The 23,734-nt window shown below is 33.9% G+C and overlaps 1 protein-coding gene across 1 annotated transcript in view; it reads right to left on the reverse strand.

Moving 5' to 3' along the window:
- The window catches only part of LRP1B (LDL receptor related protein 1B), a 576,984-nt gene that overhangs the window by 187,579 nt on the left and 365,671 nt on the right, over window positions 1-23,734 (reverse strand). The window contains 5 exon segments of the mRNA XM_087859483.1: window positions 536-655; window positions 782-898; window positions 3,942-4,035; window positions 9,906-10,054; window positions 10,890-11,078. Coding sequence (XP_087715609.1) covers window positions 536-655; window positions 782-898; window positions 3,942-4,035; window positions 9,906-10,054; window positions 10,890-11,078 — 669 coding nt within the window.

Here is a 23,734-nt window from a genome sequence, read left to right on the forward strand (position 1 = left end):
TGTTCTTTGAAGTAGCTTGCAAAGATACATTAGAGTGTTATTTACAGTTTTCAACAAATAATTTTGTTAAGTTATTTTGCTCAGATCTTCTCATCATACATTCGACATGCATTTTATGGGGGGAAAAGCAATCTCTAGTTAATGGAGTTGATTTCAAGTAACTAATTAATCAATAGAAGAAAATTATCTGTAGCTGCTTAATGTGGGCAAAAAAAAAATCAGTTTATGAATAAACCACCATAGTCACCTGTAACGTTGGCTTTGCTGCTTCTCTTAAGGATGATGTGAATGAGTGCATGTTGTTTCTTTCATGTTTGCCATAATCTTCAGGTAGGTATGTAATTAGAGACCACCCATGTTTTAATTTTCTCTATATCCTTTATAGGGAGCTTCTTAAGTAACCCATCCCCAGAGGTACCAATTTGGAAGTATATGTCCATAATTGCTGTTACGTTTTTCTACTCTAAAAAATTTTAGACCAATGTCAGTTGAGACTCAGAAGTAAGACAAGATGGAACATTCTGAGGCAACTTACGACAATCCCTTTCATCTTCCTCATCCCCACAGTCATCTTGTCCATTACATCTGAGGTTTACCGGGATACATTTTTGGTTCTTTGTACACTTGAACTGACCTGACAGGCAGACATGGGTGTCTAAAAGAAAGAAAGAAGAACGACAACAAAATCGGTGCTGAAAACTGTGTCTACATTTAAATTGGTGCAGACAAAATCAGGTAAGAATGAGATTTATGTTCCTCGGTTAAGAATTTAATCACCTACCACAGTTGAGTTCATCAGAATTGTCTCCACAGTCATTCTCTCCATCACAGATGAAAGCAGGCAGAGCACAGAGCCCAGTGCCACACTGAAACCTGCCTGGCTGACATTTAAATTCAGCTAGGGGAGAAAACACACTGGTATCATCGAATGCCAAGCTTCGCTTATGACCTCTTAAATAGAGCTTTTTTAACATTATAGATATTTATTATTTCATTATATTAAACGTATCCTAGAGTACAACGTGAATGACTTATACGTAGAGAGCTACTGGATTCAGATGGACAGTACAACTAGGTTATGAGCAATTCAGATTACATTTCACAAATTAACAGTAAGAAATCCCAGATGATAATGCATTTTTTGCCATATTCTTGATGTATGAAATAATAACAATAATCATCATAATAAAGTAGGATCTGTTGAATATCTGCTCTCTATCAGACACTGGGTGAGACCCTTTCACATAGAGCTACTAACTGAATCACATCATAACCTTCTCACCTCAATATCACCATGACCATTTTATAAATGAGGAAACTAGGTCTCATGGATATTAATAACTCACCCAAGAATGTACAAGTTTCAAGTGCCAGATATGGAAATTAGACCTAGATCTGACTCTGAGTCTTCTCATAAACTATGTTGCTTGTAATAAAACACTTTTTGACTAATGATCCTAATGTATGTAGTTCAGTGAAGCCAACCAAATATTAATAAGTGATATGTTAAACTTTCTTTGGGAAATTGATTTTATATTTACAATATTAAGTAAAAATTTCCTTAACATTAAAAAAATAACTCAATATATGCTCGACTTCCATAGAAGTGAGTTCTAAAATGTTGAAAGTCATTTAACTTCAATCTATAACATTTGTTAGTTAAACCACACTAAGTGTTGAAACTGTGTAATACTTAATTTCTCACATTTTAACTGTGTGCATTTCCTCTATTTCATTTTGCTTCATATATGATTTTCTTGAATGCTCCTTTGCTACCAAAACAACCTTCCCATAAGAGGAGTTCTAACTATCAGAGGCGTTTCAATGCCTGGAAACTACATGGGAAGCCTATCTGACCTTTAAATAGATCTCTAGAACCATCCTTGGTGCACTAGAGCATCATAGAAAATGCAATTAAAGCAGGATGCCAGAGAATTCATGATGCGTCACTCTTAACCACATTTGTTTAAATAACATTATTGAAGTTTGCAAGTATGTGAAACTGGGTTTAAGCTTTCCCGCCTTTTTAGATGAAATTATAAGGATGGTCAGTAACTTAGTCCCTGCAAATTTTGATGATGCAGCCACACAAAAATGAATTCTAAACACTCTACAGACTCATGTACATCACTTTCCACCTCACCATAACTCTCAAAATAAAGCTTCATGCTTATAGATGTTCAGTGCTGTTAACCGGTTGAAAAGATCACAGAGATAATGTCACCAATACAAACATGTAGTACTGGTATTTAACCAGGATAAGGATGATACAGAGACTCTTAGATACCAGATGTCTCTTTGCTTCCCCTTAAAAGACATTAAGGTTATATTTGTTCACCATATAGTTTGAAAGTGTGTAAATATGAAAATCTTTGGTTAACTTTTTATATCAGTATGGTTACAGCACGATACTCCAGTCAAGATTAAAGTTAGAGCTCAGGAGCTGCAGATAGTTTAGAAGGGAAAGAATTGGGAGCCACTGACTGTCTGTAGTCAGTATGGTGGTATTTCCTCAGAGAACACTTTAATGAATCTGGGCAGGAGAAGTCATCTTAATGTGAGGATTCATTTAACACATTCATTCTTCTTTATTTCTATAAATTACACAGTAAGTTGTATTTATGTTATTTATTATATTGTTGAAAGTTTACTTTATTGCAGGGAAAAGAGGAACTTTCTTTTAATGAGTAAATCTCAGTTGGTCACCAATACAATTTCTTGTTCCTTTGATAGTCCTTTTAATTCAAATATAATTCAGGCATAATAGTATACTTACTTCATACAGAAACTACTTATATACATTGTCTATCCAAGTGAAAGCAAAAACTATACTAAAAAAATCAAAGACCAATGGACCTTTCAAAAACATAAAAAGAATATTAGAAAAACAATGACTTGTGTAACTTTTTTCCTTTTTCCTTGAATATATTATTACCTGCTTTCAAAGATATAAATAAACAACTTCAAATGTTTTATGCACTTGGTAGTGACCAGAGAGATGGAATACATCTCATCTAAGTAACTATCTAGAGACCCTAAGTTTAGAACAGTTTTGTAATTATGTGGTAGAAAGTTCTACAGCAGAAAGTAACTAGCTTTTACTTAGTTTTTCTTTAGTGTAAGCCTAAGGATTTTGAACTCAACTGTCAAGGCCAATCATGGCAACTATCCACTGAGATTTGAGGAAATTATCATGATTGACTATAAGCATCTTCAACTTGACAGGACAGTATTGGAGTGACCCGTGGAGTGAACTATAAAAGACTATCAAGAATAAGTTTACTGATTGTTCATTACAACCAAGGTTACCAAGGATAGCTAAATGTATATACACATATACGTACATATACATATGCCATATATGTACATATATACATGTATATTATATACATATCTCTGTGTATGTATGTATCTGGCACCTAACCATGCCAATCACAGTTTGAGTCAAAGTATAATTGGTAGTTATTTTAAGGCTATACCTAAGAGCATACTAAATGATTAGTAGAACAAACGAATGATTTATATTGGAAAAATCTCACTTTTAAGGAATGTTCAGCATTTTAATACTGACAAAGATTAATCCTTTAAAGGTAAGATTTTAGTTATTGATTGGCATTCTGCAAACTTGCCCATTTTTCCTTCTAATTTGGTGATATATCCAGTCAAAATCATGCTGAATGTTACTTATACATGTCCCTATTACATGAGAAGTGTAAATTTTCTGCAAGTAAGAAAATTTAAAACAAACGCTAACACAAATTGCTGATGATGTCATTCTAAATGTAATAGTTACATTTGTTACAATGTAACAATTTTTGTTGTATTTTTAAAGATTTTGTAAAAGTATCAGAAGATAATACTTAAGGTCTCACTTCAGTTTTCAAGGTCTGGGATTTAAGGAGCTCTAAATTCTAAATTCCCACATTCACCAATGTACTCACGACAGTCATCAGGTTCATCAGATCCATCGCCACAGTCATCCACAGTGTCACATTTCCACCAGAATGGAATACATTTGTCAGTTTTGCACCGAAACTTGAAAAAGAAAAAAAGATAGAAAAAAGGGTTGAAGAACCCTACCCCAATATAAAATGGATATTTAAAAACTCACCAGGGCAGAGCAGCCTAGCCTACTCTCTTGCTGCAGATGTGAACTATAGTGGTCTTAGAGCATTCCACAGTGGGGAATAAATGCACAACAAGCAGCAAAATGATCTGCCAGGAAAGCACATTGTTCGGGAAAACCTCCTGGGATTCTGAAGCACAGACAAGCCTATTCATTTACATATGATCTATGGCTGCTCTTGCGCCACAACAACAGAGCTATGTAGTTGCTACTGAGACCATGTGGCCAGCAAATTTAAAATATTTATTATCTGAGCCTTTTCAGAAAGCTTGCCAAATGCTGAAAAGGACTAAAAATCACCAGAAATATCAGGAAAAGTTATCCTGGATTAATTGAAAAGTTGAATTAATTTAGTTAAGTTGAATTAAGTTAATTGAATTGCATTTTCTTAGGAATCTCAGACAATTTGATTAACGTCTCTCTGTCTCTATTCCTTAGCCACCAAATGAGGAGCTAAAGATAATCTGGATGATCCTTTCAGGCACTGTTATGCTATTATTCCATGGAACTTTCTGAACATACTGCCTTTAGCCATAATGAATATCTGTCCAAATAAATTTTAAGAATATTTCTTTAAAGCAGTTAAAACTGGTACAGTTATTTTCAGTTTTCAGAATTCCCAATAAATATACATGATCTTTGAGGATAAAGAAGATAAATTGTCATAACTAGAAAACGGGTACAAAAATTGCAGTAGATAGTTAAACAGGCAAAGAAGACTTTATTTAAAACCATTGCAATAGGAGAGAGAGAACGAACTGAACTCCACTGAAAAAAAAGGCAGGGGGTGGGTTTAAGCTCAGGGGTAAACTAATGGAAAAGTATGGAGGATGTTGGTCAACATGATTGGGCTGTCTGTATTTGCTAGGTGATACTTATCAAAGCTGGGCTCCTACCATCCCATAGAGACTGAGACAGGCATGGATCATCTTTCTTGATGATTAAATCTCTAGGGGATGGTTCCCAGTCCTTGAGGAAGACATTCCTAGGCTATAAAACTGGCAAGAAGCTGGGAGAAAATTTACATCTCAAAGGGGCGGAGAAATAATTCACAATTGCAAGTTTTCTAAAGTAAATTCTCTAAGAAAAGGGACTCAGGACCTACAGTCAGGAAGAAACTGTCTAAAGTTGAGTCAAGCTGAGGAGTGTTAAGAGTATCTCGGTCAGTGACTTACCACCCTATGCTACATCCTCCCCTACAATGCCTGGCAAAGAGCCTAGCAAATAATAGGTACCTCTAATTTAAAATGAACATTTGCATATCAAAAAGTGGTAAAAAAATAAGGCTGCAACAGATATTTTTGCTGAATATTTTTTTGAATAATATATATTTTCAAATAAAACACTAAAGAAAACCACTGTAATAAAACTTATTCTTAAGATTATAAAAAAAAAACCCTATTCACTCACATATTTATTAGTGGTTTTATTTTCAAAGATTTATTTATTTATTTTAGAAAGCCTGAGCACAAGTGGGGGGAGGGGTAGAGGAAGAGGGAGAGAGGCAGAGAACCAGACTCCCCACTGAGTGGGGCTTGATCCCAAGATGCTGAGATCATGACCTGAGCCTAAACCAAGAGTTGGAAGTTAAACCAACTGAGCCACCCAGACTCCCCTATTAATGTGTTTTATTTGTTCTATCATCCTTTCCATTTAAAATAGTTAAAAATCGTAAGAAAAGAAGTTCTATTTATTACAGAAGTAAGAAGTTTTTTAACTCCTTTCTTTTGAAATAAACCATCAAATGGAAGATTAGTAACAGAGAAACTAGTTGAACATGTTATATCATAGTATTTACCTATAAGCTATTTAGTACACATGTAACATGTTGCTAGAAAAATATTTCAGAAGGTTATTACTGGATTTTTTATAAGAAAGGTGATCTGAATTCAAATTCTTCTCCTGAAACAGAGCACAGAATTATTGTTCCTACTAAACTTCACTATTGGCCAAATGTACAAAGACCAAGAAAACTCAGTACATTTACTCCTTAGTTGATCCCAGACCACAAACCAACCCTTTTCAGTTTTAAGCTTATTCTCTATAAAATAAAAGAAACTAAAGAAAATCACACTTTACACATAGAGAGTATATACATCTAAAATAGTTGCCATTAAAAATTTACTTTAAAATATTAAAACCAAGCAATAAAGTTTAGTAAGTTTCTTCTAGCACTATCACATTGTTTTCTTCTTTATTTCAACAGAAATTCAGTGAAAAGCATATATCACAAAATTCATCTGGAATTGAAAATGTTTGATAATTTTCTAAAATTCATTAGTTTTCTTTTTGAACCGTTTCTGTTGTAATTCCCATGTGAGGACCTGAAAGCAAGGTGACATTTACTTAACATTCTATATGCCAGACAGATCGGTAACATAGAAAAATACAGTCTAGGTTCAATTTTGTCTAATGAAATGGATTACCAAGCTAAAGATTTGTTCATTTAAAGTACTCTTACTTTCTTTAAGTAAGAGAAAATTTGATGCTAGCTTTTGCTGAATCTCTCTGGATACCATGAAGTTGATTCAAGGCAGATCTACATTATTTTCTAAATAACAGTGCGAGGTTCCCCTCCCCCCAGCATTAATATGGGAGGGAATAGAGCACTGTGAATCCAAGGGAAGATCTGACTGGTCCTCTGATTTTCCCCTACTTGCTTAGCCTGTGGTCATGTCATCTGTGGTGGTTTTTATAAATTACCACAGGAAAAATATTACCTTTATAGATAGTGACTGTCTGGGGATATAAGGCTAACTCTGAAAGCAATTGCCCTGAACATTAAACATTTCTAGTCATTACAGTATATCAAAGTACATTAGCAAGAGGATTTCATGTCTCCTGAGTATATTCAAAGCCTTCCCAATCAAGATTTGAAAAATATCTAAAATGCATATTTTAAAACTCACTACATATGCCTGATTTAAATAAACACCAACTGTTGGAATTATATATGACATGACGATTGTGCTTGCCATTTCATTTTTAATAAGAACATAAAAAGGTTTTGAGCTAAGAGAAGGCCAGGGTAAAATATACTTATTATGTTACTTTTTATGCTAATCAATATTTTATTCAATACTCTCAAACGAAAATTTCTTCTATTTTGTGTCTGGGCTTCATTTTTTTCATACTTAAATACAGTAACTTAAAAAAGATAAATGATAAATATAAAGCATTCTTCATGGTAAATGTTCTCCAAGACTAATATCTTCATAAAATAAATTGCAAACTGCAATTATTACCCACAAGAAGAAGCTATAAAGAAACTACTAAATACATGTCTATTAAAACGGATACAAATGTAAAATGAAAATCCTGCATACACAAGTGAGGTTTACTTGCGATAGAAAAAGTCTCCATTTAAAAACTATGTAAGGCTATTTTTAAATTTACTTTTTATTGGAGAATAAAAATGATTTAAATTTAATATTTGAAGTAGTAAGTGCTATAATAATTGGATTTAATCTTGATTTTTACCAGATATTCATGTTCATTTTCAATTCTAGTAGAATTCTTACTGGCGTGATTTTCCTATGTTATTTTTCTAAAAATCAATGCTATTCAGGGGATATATCTTTGGTTGCACTCATAAGATGTTAAAAAATAAAAAATCCTGTAGTAAGATAAATTTAAAATGTAACATTTTTATCAGAATGCTAAATGGTATGATTCTGAAATACTTGGATTATTTGCTTCATTTCAATTTCAAACCTCACTGAAAATTGTGTTTCTACGAACTGACTTTTCTCCAAGAAGCGTAGAGTAGATAGGTTTTTTTCTCTCACTACATCAGGAAAAAAAAATCAGCAGTAAATGGCTGCATAAACCCTAAGCCTTACTGGGATAACCACTAATGGATTGCATTAACTGTTCTTCATTAACTTTTTCATAAAAATGAAACAAAGGAAGTGAGAACACTTTTTTTCAGGAAGTATTGCTGACAACAAAGATATCTGATCCACAATTTGTGCTGTTATTGTTAGTGTTCTGTCTTGCTATTGTTGAATTTTTTAAATTAAAAAAAAAAACATGTAAAAACACTCTTGGGGTATTTAAAAGTTATATATATTTTAATCATATCATCAATGATACCAAATTGGGAGACAGTATAATTATATGAATAATACTTTTCTGGGTTGATTTACGTATTCATTTAATTGATCTGATTTTTTTTTTGGCATTGAATAAACATAATTATAGGTTTTCTTATATAATAATTTGAAATGTTTTATTCCCTTTATGATTACAGGAGGGCTGATGTTTTGAGATGTTCATCTGTGTGTCAAGCAGTCTTTGGCTTTGCTCTATTTCTGGTTGTCTACTGAGGCTCTCCACACTGTATGTGGCTTAGGCAGGCATCATCACTTCTACTAAGTCACCTAAGGCCACAGTGTTAGGCACCAACAGAGGGACTCTTGGACCCCACTCCCTACACCCCCCTGCAAGGGACCGAGGTTATTTCAGAATAACCTCGAGTTTAAACTGGAAATTTGTCTAAACTAAACAGTACTAACAGGAATTACATTTAAAAAATTTTAAGAACCTGAAATTTCTCCCTTAAATTTTTTCTCTAGGAATAATTAGGTTGCTTTTCTGGCCTCTCATAGTGACTTAAATTTCTAGTTCTCTAAAGATAATGTATTTTGTTTACACAAATACTTGGGGGGTTATAATTAAAACAATACAGTTTGTAAAGAAAGAAGAAACTGTGGCCTGTTCTTCCAATTACACATCAGAATACCGATGGCAGCACACTAATTGCACACGTATCCTTAAGTGTGTTCTAGTCGCACTCCAGGAGGAGGGCAATAATAACATTTACTATGTGCCAGAAACTTCTCCCATTTAATCTCCATAATAATGGCCTGAAAATATTAGCATTTCCATTGAAAAGATGAGAAAACTGAGGCATCACAAGGGTAAGTAACAAACCCAAAATTATTCAGCCAATTTCTAGCAGAGTCAGAGTTACAGTCCCAGTGGCTTCGGAGTCTGTGTCCTTAACCACTACACATACTGGCTACCTCAAAGCAGTTTGATGTTTTGCATTGTACTTTAATGGTGATACTCATAGTGAAAACTTGAGAAGCTGAGTGAGCTAGTATTCTCTGCTCCATTCTGAAAATATGCACACTCAAAGAGGAATTCAGTGTTTTGCCAGGAAGTCACTGCTAGAAGTGGAAACCAGCAGATTCAAAACACAGAATTCTAAGAACCAATTTTAGTTATTTTCAAAACAAATCGTAGTTTCTTTGACAATTTTATCCTACATAACAGAGTGACTCAAATATAAAAAAATCAAATCTTATAATGTCATATGACTATTATCCAAAATTCGGAAGTAGTTATATCAAGTCCATGTAACTAACTTTCATTGAGTATGCATTTTAATATCTTTACTAGAGATAATTACTTGTTGAATAAAAAGAGGTTTTTAGAAGGAAACTATTTAGATCATATAATTTTTCAATAAAAAAAATCCAGAAAATTATTTTTCTCCAATTCTTCTTTTCCGTATCACTTTCAGGGTTGTTTTGTTTTTCTTTTTGGCCTCTACTTGTATCTCCTATTTCTTAAGGTCTCATTCTCAAGATACACATCATTTTTCCCTTACTCTATGACCCTCTATATGATGTATGGAATGGTCATCATGCTATGCTAAACAACCAAAAAATGACGTTTCAAAATGGCTTAAGCCAATAAACAAAATACAGGCAAAACCTTTATAACAGCTTGATGATACATCTCACGAAATGCTTTCTAGACCTCCACTCACCTGACTGGCGGTGCAGTTGGATAAGCAAGTCCTATTGTCAGCTGCAAGATAGAAGTTGGTGGGACACGCACAGGTATGAGTCTTTCCAGGGGCTAAAAGGCACAGATGACTGCAACCGCCATTATTTATCATACAGAGATGTTTGGAGACTACAGATGAGAAAGAAACAGCAAAACAGAAAAATCAAGACCAAAATATAATATGGGATTAGAGACAGGGCATTTAAACTTCATTTAACTTGTAGAACCTTGTAATCAAGAAGTCATCAAGGTCATAAATTTAATTGTATTTTGTTGTAAATTCTATTCATTGCCCAATGGCATTCATTTTACCAATAAATAATTTTGAGGATGTAGTTCCACAAAAACAAACATTTTAGTAGAAAAAAATTGTCCATCAGAAAAATATAGACTAGAAGCATTTTGGATGAAGACATACATATGTTTAGAAATATAAATGCAAAATAAAACAATGAAACAATGATCTACAACTAATAGTGTAGTGGCTTTGTTTTGTAAGCCAAATAGTGTTTAAAGCAAAATAATTGAACTTTTATTCCATAAGGCCTGATAGAATTCCTACTAGACATATGTTTAAAAAGCTTGATATGTTTCTCATTTTTAGAGCCCCAGAGATACTTAAACATAATTCCTTTCACAGCATTCCAGAAAGTAAAGATCCTATAACTATGTTGTAAAGAAATAATTTCAAGAATGCATTCTCTACTTCTCTAACTACATTTACTGTCATTTCAACTTAATATTTCAACAAATTAATAATTCTCTGTACTATTATTGAGCTTCTAATCATATTTCTTAAGAGACATACTTGAAATCAGCTGAATTCATCCCATACAGTCATGCTAAATAACGAAAGCTGGTACTCTTTCTCAAAAAAATTTACGCTTTACCATGGAGGAAACAAAAATGGAATGCTACTAAAAGATGTTGATGCGCTTATGGAAATCATGGAAAGAATAATTACCATCGGGTTGTCTATAAGAATGATACACCTGGATATCTGTGATGGCATGCCATGAGTTAATCAGTGAGAGTCTGTCTGCTCCAGAGGTTTTATGGGCACGGCTGAGTGACTTGGTTTTCCCATCAGTCCAGTAGATGTAGTCTTCAAACAATGTTAGTGCAATCACCCCTGGAATATCTTGATTAGGGACTGTAATAGGAGATGGTAAGATTAATGTTCAGTCTTGGAAGACTGCCAGTTAAAATATTCAATACTACATGGGCTGACAGATACAACTGCTACAGAACTTCATGTGAATAATTGCTGTGACAACCTGTCAGGCCAGCAAGGTTCTTTATTACCGGTTAAGAGAATGCAGGATCTGGCGCAGGAGTTTACTTTGCTGAGAGTTTGCCTGATTCGACCACTGGGAAGAAGTGAATGCAATCCTGCTCACGAGTAATGGCTGTTTCACCAGAAACAAATACCATCCAATATTTAAAAAAAAAAAAAAAGTATATATATCCATGCAGTTGCTCCCAACTTAAAGCCTTACATCTACAGGTCACTGACTGTTTTCTCCCATTTCCAAATTGATTAAATTATATATCCAGGACGAAATGTTTATCTACCTGGAGATAGGGTGACTATAAGACTACTATAAATTATTTTAGTCACTGAGATTTTATGAGTATTTTTAATGCAAGATGAGCTGGGATAGGGATGGAGGAAAATAAGTGTGACAGACAACAATGTATTAGGCAGATTTAACAGTCATAAAACTGTTTAGTTGAAGGTTAAAATTATTTCATAATTATATTTTCATTATAGGACTAGGCTTAAGTATAAATAGATTGAGCATCACAAATGTGAATTTTTCATTCAAGAGATTCCAGGGTCCTATCAGGCACATGAGATATGATAATTTTTTTTTGGTGATTTAAGGTTAAGTAACTTTAAAATGTGATAGAGTTTTCTTCAAAAAAAGTTTTAAAAGCTATCAATAAAGAAAATGGAAATTCCTTATTTGCATGAGCATTACAATGTTTCTCCATATTTATTTCCAGATCTACTTTTAGAAATTCTGAGAAACTGTTCATTAATGAAAAAAAAAGTACTGTAAGTCCAGGAATAAGTACTTTTTTATAAATTGGATTTTCAATACTGAGAATTAATGTTTGGCATATTCCTCATTCAGGAGTAATGACAAACTATCAAAATTTCAAATGCAATTTGATATTTTTATTCAGCTGGGTCAACTGTGATCAGAGAATTTACCATGACACAGAGAAAGTAGAAATAAAAGCAAATAGGTGACACTTTAAACCAGTGACTACTATCAACGTAGGGTCTAGCCAGAAATCCATCTCAGAACAGATATTATGCCTATGAAGGAAGTAAAACTCAAAAAAAAAAAAATATCCATATGTGTACACTTTTGAGGCAAGTACTCAAACTGAATAATCTGTGTACTCCTATAGACATGGAGCCTATTGCAAGAATGACAAGCGGAATTGGATAGAAAGATGAAGAGGATACTGTACCAGAATGAATCATATCTGAGGTATTACACAAACTATTCCCACTTTCCCTTTTTGGCTGTATAAATTCATTCCAGAAAGATAAAACAAATGTGGCAAAATGTTAACAACCAGGTGAATCTTGGTGATGGGTGATTGAAACAGTCTTTCAACATATGCGTATGTTTGGAAATCTTCAAAATAAAATGAAAATTGGCAGAAAAAGTTGAAACTCCCAGAAAGATTCAATTCGGATTTCCTTAGATGCGGAAGAAATAATTAGATTATTAAATATGGACTCAAAAAGTTAATCATCATTTTAAAAAATCTCAGTTCACCAGAGATTCAATTAATTTATACACAAAAAGTGGAGTTATTGTATGAATTTGCCTATTAACATCTTTAACGTTGCATAGCCTTTTTAATTATTCAGCAAGTAACTTATAGCTGACATTTGTTAAGTATTCTGGTACCAGAAAGTTGGCAGTGATTTTCAATAGGTGGGGGGAAGCAATTCTGGCCCCACAACAAAGAATGATCAGGCCCAAATATTAATAGTTCTGAGGTTATGAAACCCTGCAGTAGGATATCTACTTTATACACCTTATTTTATTGAATATGCATCATTCTATTGTATAGTAGTGGACAGATAAGAAAGCTAAGATCTGGAAAATTTAAGTATCTTGACCAAAGAGGGGGATTAAACACTAGTAAATGTAGGTATTGGTATTTAAATCTAAATCAGACTCTGGTTGCTGAGTTCTTTGCCATTTTACCTAATAGCACTGCTTTCAAGAAAGCCAGCCTCGTAGGCTAAAGTACTGTTATAGACTGAATTGTTTCCTCCTCTTCTAAATTTGTATGCTGAAGCCGTAGACCCCAGGATAACTGTATTTGGAGACAGATAAGAGTGGGGTCCTAATCCAATATGACCAGTGTCCTTATAAGAAGAGAGAAGCAGAGACACCAGGAAAGTACATATACAGAGAAAAGGTCATGTGAAGACATAGCAAGAAGACAGCCATCTACAAGCCAAGGAGAGAGGCCTCGGGAGAAACCACACTTGCCACCACCTTGGTCTTGGACTTGCAGCCTCTATAGTTGTGAGAAAATAAACTTTTGTTTAAGCCACCCAGCTTGTGGTACTTTGTATGGCAGCCTTAGCAAAATAATACAAGTATATAAAGCAATAAGACTGATTTCATATGCTCCATGTGAAAGTGGGCGGGGCAGAAGGGGAGGGAGAGGGACAAGTAGACTCTACACTGAGCATGGAGCCTGACTCTGGGCTCTATTCCAGGACCCCGAGAGCATTCCCTGAGATGAAACCAAGAGTCAGATGCTTAACTGACTGAGCCACCCAGGCACCCTGAAAGTCAGTTTATTTAATTACTTGATTAAAATTACATTATATTTTCAGACATGGGGCAATTTAAGTACTGGACAAGTTTGCTATCTCTAAGCTTGTAGTGACTACCCACCAGAAAAATCTCTATCAGATAATCAATACAAATTAATGGAGATCAGAAAGGTGAACTCTTACTCTAGAAGAAAGATGGCACAGAGTTGAATGTACAGAAAATGTAGAAAAGGTCAAGGTGAAGAAAATTAGTCCATTTGCCCAAAGTGACCATCTGTTTGATTTAATCCCTTGTTTGATGTTCGTGTAAAGAACTGGACTGTCACTCTTAGCTTTATAAGCCCCTCCCAGGAGTGCTCATTTGGCAAACATGTTTAAATTCCAAACACCATCACATACAACCACCAGAGTATTTCTTCTATGGAAAACAAAGTAAAAACCCCAACTTATGTTAACAAGGGGAAATCCAGTTCCACATATCTAACACTATAGTAGTTCCAACAATCTATTCTCTAAGAGATGGTGAAAAATTCACTTAATACCACAAACAAAGCCAATGAAAATCAAGCCAAACAAAAGAAAGCAAAACAAACAAAATCTTTTTATATTGCCTTTCTAGGAGTTTAGCTCACAACTCGGCAGTACTCCTTATTTTTTCTTGAGGACTTAATCCTCTCCAACAAGTTATTTGACTATTTGCTTAAGCTTCTGTGAAAAAAAAAAAAGCCATATATTAACTGCTAAATGATAAGTATAAATAAATGAACGCCATGTTTGCTTTTCCATCAACAGATGAAGAATTCAGCCCACATGGAGGCTAAATGAGATGTTCTTTTTTTTTTTTTTAAGATTTTATTTATTTATTTGACAGAGAGAGAGGCAGTCAGTGAGAGAAGGAACACAAGCAGGGGGAGTGGGAGAGGAAGAAGCAGGCTCCCAGCGGAGGAGCCTGATGTGGCACTCGATCCCATGACTCTGGGATCACGCCCCGGGCCAAAGGCAGACGCTTAACAACTGAGCCACCCAGGCGCCCCTAAATGAGATGTTCTGAGCCAAATCATCATATATTTTGGTATAAGAAACTTTCCTGATTCAGAATGAGAAAAATAAAATTGCTTATTTTTGGTTGTCTCCCTATTTATTTTCTTATTTTTACTTCGTAAATATGTCTGTTTATATGTATACATGCATTCATATATTACATATGTATACATTTGTAATATATCTATTATACATATAATTATATATGTATATTCATATATAATTCATAATAAGTATATAATAATAAAGTCCCTATAAACATAAACATGGAATGTGATGGCATGAGAAAAACATTTAACAAATTCACTGAGATGCGACTGTGTTTATGGAAAAAGTAGTCAATGTTTTCTCAAAATAATAATAGTTATCCTTTTTAAGAAAAAAATAATATGATCGATTATCATATATAAGACTGCACTTCCTTAATTAAAAGAGAAATGTGAAAAATAAGGCACATTTCATTTACAGGTATTCAGTAGACATAAAAAAAGAAAAAACAGAACGATTGTGTGGGCTGTAGTTTAATAGGTATTTATTATATATTTTAAAGCTGCTTTCTGCAGTTAAGTCTCTATTCTGGATAACAGCATTATTTATTTTACTATTTCCAGCATTTCACTCAAGTACTAGGCTCCTAATTTTTATCTTATAGACCAAATCTATCAGAATAAAGAAGTTGGTATTTGGCAAAAAAATACATCAAAGAAATACCCCTTGTGGAGGTTTTCCTTTTTAGTCAAGTTGGATGCTATCCATTAACATTCCTAGTAATTACGACAAATAGAAAAGGTGGCAATCCAGAATATGCTTTTGGCTTAACCATTGTCTCACAGAGTTATTCTATTACAATACTTTTGATTATTGATTTTTTTATAGCATTCATCATGTTAAACAAGTGTATTCCTGGATAATATCATTCTAATTTTGTATTTCAACTTACCTAGTTTAAATACTTAACAAAATGTACCAATTACTCAGTGTCCATCTTTCATAGAGTTAAAATGTGGTAATTGGTGCTATGAGTAAGATATAATATTGGGATAATGGCAGATTCAGCATGACTTTGGTGGGTTAAAATAGAAATTTCACTAGAGGTGCTCTCTCTCTCTCTCTCTCTCGTTTTCCTTATATCTCTTCCAAGATTTTCTTTAAGAATTAAGCGTGATTTTAAAATATTACTTTATAGGCAGTGATCCCTGTAATTTATTATTTTTAAATTACTATAAAAACTTTAGCAATATTTTCTAAAGTAAAACAAAGTTCATAGAACACAACCACCAATTCAGTAATTATTATTATGAATAAATCAAAATTACAGAGTAACTTGAGCATTACTATTTTTTTCTTTTTTTGAGTATAAAAAATTTGTGTATTGTTTGGAAGAAAATACCCAAATGGTTGTCACTATATGACTGATTAGGTTTGGAAATTTAATCTAAAAATTTAAAGTAAACAAGGAATATCAAACAAAAGGTGAAATTTTGTTAACTTTTTCTTTTTTAATGTATGTTAAGACTCCCATTGTCTTATTCTTGGTGCCATTTTCCTAAGTAAAGGTTCATATTCCTTTATACCTGAAATAGTGCAAAATTATTCTAACTTTTTAAATTGTTTTTAATCTCTTCCAATCTCTTTTGTGTCAGGCAGGTTTCCTGTAGTAAACAGAAAATACATTTTTAAATGATAAAAGATTTTAATAAATGAATTATTACGGAGGTGTGGGCATGGTCAATGGACTGATGATGGATTATTTTTTCCTCTGCCTGTTATCAGAACCTGGCGAAAGCTACAGCTAAGGGAAAGGAACCACACAATAAGAGCAGTGATCATTCAGTGGAGGAGCTCGGCCAATGCCAGACCACTGTGGTTGGGCCTGAGGGAAAGGAAATAAATATTCCAACGTCTTCCTTCATCCACCATCTAATTTCCTGGCCATCCCATGGATACAATTCAACCGGAAGTCAGAAGATGACAGAGCCTGGGTGATGCATTCCACAGAAGTCTGCATTCTAGCATTTAGAACATGGCAAAGAAGTAAAGGCAGGATAACCCAGAACTCGATTCAGTAAATATTTCCTATTTTTTTTAAATCTCACTTATCTCGTCCCTAATCAAATACCATCAATGACACGCATTCCTTAGGCAGTATGGTGCAAACATTTGAGCTTGACTAAAACACCATCTGTCTTCACAAGAGAGGATCAAGATGCTTAGTAATCCTCTAGTCTGAGAGACCCTGATACTAACATGTTCTCCTGACATCCTTCTAGAAAAATAATATACACCAAGCTATGTAGAGAAGTTAGGGCATAAATTAGTGGAGCAGAGCATGAAAACCAAAAAATGGAAGAAACGAAACAAAGAAAAACAATTAGCATTGAAAAAATGAGGGGAGATTAAAGTAAGGCTGCAGAAAAAATATAAACACACGATAAAAGTAGATGACGGAAGAAAATGGTTAAGTGCCAAAAAAAGTGGGAGATCCAAAGCAGTGGTCAGTAAGTGGGTGGATAATGATTTTTAGTTTATGAAAAGCTACAGAGAAAAGTGGCCCCGATATACTAATTTCCAGACAATGACTGCTGAGCTAGTAGCTATCGCTACAAACACCCCATCAAATAGAATGTGTTTTGTATAACTACAGGGCAAAGGACACTTATTCTTTGTCAGTAATTATGCATCCCTTTCAGTGTTATTGATTGCAGAGTCCTTTTTTTTAATAACTATTTCCTCAAAACCATCTATAAAAAGATATGAAATATTCCCTTTAATATTTGCATCCATGAACATTTTCCCTGCCTACTCTTCAATGCAAACCTGCTTAATTGTAATAGTATTAGAAAAAAAATTTTAGGCAAATGGATCCAAAATTCATTGTTCAAAGTGAATAAAGGCATTAAGAAATGGCAAGAACACTAAGGATAGCCAACATTTCCAAATACAATGATAGAATTTCAAATTTATTTTTTCCCATATAAACACAATCTTTGAAAAAGTTCATCCATCAGTGAAACTTTAAATGGGATAAGAAATAAGTTTCTTCTATTCAGTAAATGCCATAGTAAATAGCAGATCTCAGTTGCTACTACCTGGGAGTATATTAAATGAGACTGTCTTTTAAATACACTGAACAAATATTCAAACAATACTTTTATGTCCCCCCTTAATGCATTAGTTTATACTGGGACACTTAAATGTATAATTTTTTGAAACAAATGTAATGTGTGATGGCAAATAAAAATTAATGCCATATTTAGAGTTCTTTAAAGTCATTCATAAGAGGCTAAAGGCATACTTTGTCCATCCTTTTCTAGTATATTTTGCTTCTTTTTCTTGACCTTGTCACTTCAAATAATATGTACTCTCTATATAGATTAAGAATATGTGGTCTATATAAATCAACCACTTCCTGGTCTCACCTACATATTTTTAAAGTTATTCATAACAGAAGTCAAGTATGGCCATTTCAATATTTAACATCTGAAAGAGTATTCCTGTTAAGGAATGTGAGAATTTATAAAGCAGACAATGTGAATTGTCATACATTTATTTTGAAAACTAGACTATGCCTATAAGTATTATCTCTTGATCAGGACACTGCTCTCCAGTCTCTAAACAAAGCAACTTTGCTCTGTGCACTTGGTAAACATATAGTCCTGTTGCTTTGAAAGGCTCTGAATTTTTCTGCTGGGGATACAAACCTTCATAGACATTTGGCAATGTGTTTTCAGAGCCGATGACCAATACTAAATACAGGAGTTACCATATTCCACACACACATGCAACAGGAATGTGTTTGTTTGAGAGTCCTAATGATAGCTGAAGCCTTAAAACAAAACAAAACAAAACAAAACAAAACACCAAAACACACTTTGCCTTTGGGACAGATATCAACAGAGCCATTTACATGAATTTAGTATCTGGTCTTCCCACATTCCTACAGTTATAAATATGGTTCTAGAATAAAAACAGAGAAGAATGTCACATATTTCAAGCATTTTAAAACATGTTCTAGGTAGTCTTAGGAATAAGTAGGAGTAGGTGAGGGAATTGACAGAACAGTCTTCTGTCCCAGTCCCAACCCAACTAAATTCCTTTAAGAAGATCCCTGATTAAATAGAAGCTCCATTTTCTGGATAAAAACATTGAACCATACTGTGGCAAAGCAACTTGCTTAAATTAGAGAGCAACCTGGACCAAGGCCGGATCTACTGATTTCCAATACCCCACTGCCTCCAGTTTAAGATAGATCAGATTGTTGAAAGTGGCTGAAAACTCATGCTAAGGTAATATTTAAAATTTCCCATTTAAAAAAATATATGGGTCATATGTGGCATTTGCAAAATAATAATCTATTTAAACATATACACAATTTAATGTAACATGTCCTATTCAAGGAACAAAACCGAAAGACATGATTGACACTGAAATTCTAAGACTTTTTAGAAATGGCAGTTAATTTCAATTTATTTTACTGTTTCAGGAACATTTCTATAGTAACTGAATTGTATTTTGCTCCCTTCCATTAACTTTTATTGTATTGTAAACAGCAGCACATCAACACCGTTGGCATGAAATAGGCTGTGAAGTCTGCTGTTTGTAATGGACTGTGAACGATAGAGATTTTTTTTTTTTCAAAAGTACTAAAATGAAATATCCTACCAGGAAAGAAACACTCTAAAATATTATAAAATCAGAGGGTGGTGTTTATTAGATTCCCTCCTTTTCTTGGTGAGTTTCAGTATATATTTAAATATCCTAAAGACCCAAATGCAAGAGCTACTGAATTTTGAAATAGATGAGCACAACATGGTCCCTTTGTCTTTTTCAGTGTGTTTCCCCTTCAGAACAAAACCTGTTGTATATATATTTATGCTTTTTCACCAGCAGCATGCTGAGATCTGGATTCCTTTTCCAACATTAATTAGATGATCACTGCATGGGTTATGATTTGGATTTTTAAATCCAAACAGAGAACTGCCCCCTCACAACACAAACTGGATTCCCAAAGCAATAAACAAACAATTGAGGCGGACTACAGTATTGACACTTCAATGTGAGGACCTTCACATCTAGGCGTATAGAAACAAATGAAGAGCCATAGTCAACGTAATTGCATGAAATTTTAAACAATTTGTCCACAACCTAAAAGACAGTTCAGTGATAAACTGTAGTTTAGAATCATACCCAATGATTACTCTTCAGAGAAATTAGCAGTTATGAGTATATATTTTTCCAGCATGCTGGATAAAATATGTACATGACCACCTGATTTAACACAAGGTTAAATTCATTCAGGGATACAAAGAAGAGTATTTGGGGAAAAAATTACTAGAAAAAATAAATTTTATTCATGTATTCTTAGAACAAATAAATTGTAAAACTCAAGGTCAAACATATCTTTTTCCTAGCTCACCCTATTGTTAATACCGATCACAAACTATTTTCAGCCTTATTGTCAAGAAAATAGCTACTTCTCTAAGATATCTCAACTCCAATGGCACATCTAACAGAATCTGAGGAAAACGAAATCTTAAGTCATGTAGTTTAATACAAGCAGTCACGATGAAATTTTGTCGTGAAGACAAAAACTTTCTGGAATTTAATTTTCTTTTCATTAAATGGAAAACAAAGCCTCTGCGTTAGGGTACATACGCAAAGTTATTGCTGAAATTCTTTCTCAGGAGATATTGTATAACCTGTTTTACAGATACTCCATTTAGAGAAGGCTGAACTTGTTAGAATGCATGAAATCAATGACAAAAGATCTCTACTTTGGTCAAATTATAAAGATTCTGTAGCATGAATTTCCAAATAAGTTTGAGAAGATTTTCTATAGGTAGGAGATAGTTTGGAAATAATAAACAACTATAATATCAAACTATCCCACTAAAGCACGGTGTACATTTTTAAGCAACATTACTTTCTCTTTACTATCCCAAATAAACTGTTCAAAAGAAAACCACAGGCCCCAAAATAGCATCACTTAGGTTAAGGCCCCAAGTCAGTAAACCAAGACTTAATACTTAATCTAACTGCAGTTTCAATCCCCCAGAAATGTCACCTTTAACCATTCAACATGGGAATTTCCTGGTCAGCACTAGGAAATTAACTGATAGACCCCTACCGTTCCCCTTAGGAGGGCAACCTTGCCTTTCTAATAATTTCCTTTTTTCCACTCCCCCTCTACCTTTAAAAACCTTTCTGTCTGTAGCTCTTTAGAGCTCCCCTCACCTTTTAGATGGGATGCTGCCTGATTCATGAATCAACTAATAAAACTAATTAGATCTTTAAAATTCACTTGGCTGTTTTTTTTTAATTTAAGAATACCAAAGAATTTGAATTTACTAAGATATATGCTTTCTTTTACAGTAATTATGTTCTCATGGCTCAAGTTTTTTGTTTCTTTTTTCTCACATGTTTTCCAATTTAATTACATCCACTATTTAAATCAATCAGAAGAAACTCAGGTATGGATATACCTTTACTTGTGTAAATATTTATTTGTGTTGTAACTGTAGCTTTTAAAATTGACAACAAGCAGGCAACAAATCTTCAGTCAATTATCTGCTCAAAAATGAAGCTGTGTGGGGGCACCTGGGTGGCACAGTGGTTAGGCGTCTGCCTTTGGCTCAGGGCGTGATCCCGGCGTTATGGGATCAAGCCCCACATCAGGCTCCTCCGCTGGGAGCCTGCTTCTTCCTCTCCCACTCCCCCTGCTTGTGTTCCCTCTCTCGCCAGCTGTCTCTCTCTGTCTAATAAATAAATAAATCTTAAAAAAAAAAATTGAAGCTGTGTGGAAAATGGAAAGAAAGCTGGCTTTGCAACCAGTTAGATCTGAGTTCAAATTCTGATTCTTCTGATTCCTGCTTGTTTGACTTTTCACAAATTTCTTAATCTCAATAATCCTATTTGCTGCAAAATGGCTTTAATGGTTCTTATCACATAGTGTTGATTGATGGAAGGACCAAAAGGGCATGTATTGCATCAAGCACAGTTCCTTGAACACAGTAGACTTCAGGTAGAAGTATGAGTTTATAAGAGGAGGGTTCCAGTTCTTGGAACCCCAGCAGCCGACTAAGGAAATTTCCACTGAATGCAAAAAAAAAAAAAAAAAAAAAAAAAAAAAAAAGGAAAGAGAGTATATGTAAAAATCTAATACCATGTAATGACCAAGAATATAGGTTTTCTCTTCTCGTATTGATTTGAGTGTTTACTAGTGTTTAACTTTAAAAGATGTTAATAATTTTTGCAATAATATTCGGAGAGAACTGAGGATTGGGCTGTAATTTGAGATTTTCACAAAGGCTACGTAGGAAGCATTTGTTTATTTCAGATTTCCAGCTTGTCTCAAGCTTAAATTGAAGACAAACTTGGGGTTAAAAACTGTGTGATCTGGCAAACATTCTGAAAAGGTTGTGCAATTCATTTAACTGGAGGCTTAGAATTTTAGTTCTGGCATTCTCCCTTGATGCCATTTCCCCCCTAATATCCTTATTTCCATAGAAGAACCAACTGAGATCTAGGGAAATTACCTACACTTTCGGGGGTGAAAAAGCTAGTTAGCAGTTCATCCTACCCCACCCCGTTGCACTCATAATCTTTCTTATAGATAAATTATCAGGTGTTCTGAAATGCTTTTTAGGGAAAGATACAATGGAGGTTGTTTAATCATATCCTTAGAATTCCTCTTATGCTGACCCTTTTGGTAAAATTAATGTACCTCTCATCAAAACAGAGCTTTTCAAGAAGAATCTCTAAGTTATGCTTAATTTGGTACTTCTCAAATTCCTTTTAAAATGTACAAATATACGTGAACCTAATAAGTCATCAAAATGATGTTATTTTTCCCTGGCTAAGTGGATGATAATATAAAACATTCACTTAATATTTGCAACTGGACCCCAATATTTCTGTTATTTTAAGCTTACAGATGCATCTCTCCTATTTTCTTTTCTTTTCTTCTTACCAAATAACTTTTGAATGTAATACTTTATCTCCATTCCCACAGCTATAATCACTTCAAATATTTTCTCCTAAAATATTTTAACAGTCTCTAAATTGGTTACCATTCTAGGGTCTTTCATTTTCCATGCTATTGTCAAGTTTAATGATAGCACTATGTCAACTAAACACCATCAGTGGTTCCCTATGACCTAAAGGATAAATTTCAAATTACTTAGCATATAAGACCTGTCACAATCTGGCCCAGATTTGCCCTTGTTCATCTAGTGACATTATCTCCCTCTTATACAACTTCCAGTCATAGCCAAATTGTGTAAACCCCATGCTGTTTCAAGACTCTATTACATCTTTGCCCATGCTGTTCCCTTTGTGTGAAGAATCCTTTATACATTTCCCCATATGGAGAACTTGTACTAAATCTCTCAGATTTCTCAAAGATTCCCTTATTTCAGCAATGGCTTTTCTACTCCTTCATACATTTTCAAAATATTTTGTATATTCCTCTATTCCCAATCTATGTTTTTACTTGCATATTAGGGGTTTTTTTTTCCATTAACATATAAGTCCTTTAAAAACACAGACTTATTCATCTTTGTAATTTGAGGCCTAACATAATGCATGGCATTTGAAAGAGACATAGATCGGTAAGTGTTTTTTGAATGAATACATGAATGAATGAATGGACAGATCTAAAGGGAAGAAATCAGAGAAACTTAAAAAAAAATGAACTAATGAAAATCTGATTTAAAAGAAACTGTTTGACTCAGTCAATCAGTAGCATGTATCATATTCTATGGCATCATTATATTAAACCATATTATTATAAAATTATTATAGTAAAAACCGGAAGAATGATATACACAGGTGTTAGGAAGAGGTTCGCAAGGCTAGGATTGCATGTAGATGCTCTGAAACTGGCAAATTGACTGTTTATTTGTTAATTTAATTTTGCAATGTGGTGTTTAGAATAGGTAGGAAGG

Source organism: Ursus americanus, chromosome 1 (assembly GCF_024610735.1).
Source record: "Ursus americanus isolate L20-20 chromosome 1, mUrsAme1.1.p, whole genome shotgun sequence".
NCBI classification, from domain to species: Eukaryota; Metazoa; Chordata; class Mammalia; order Carnivora; family Ursidae; genus Ursus; species Ursus americanus.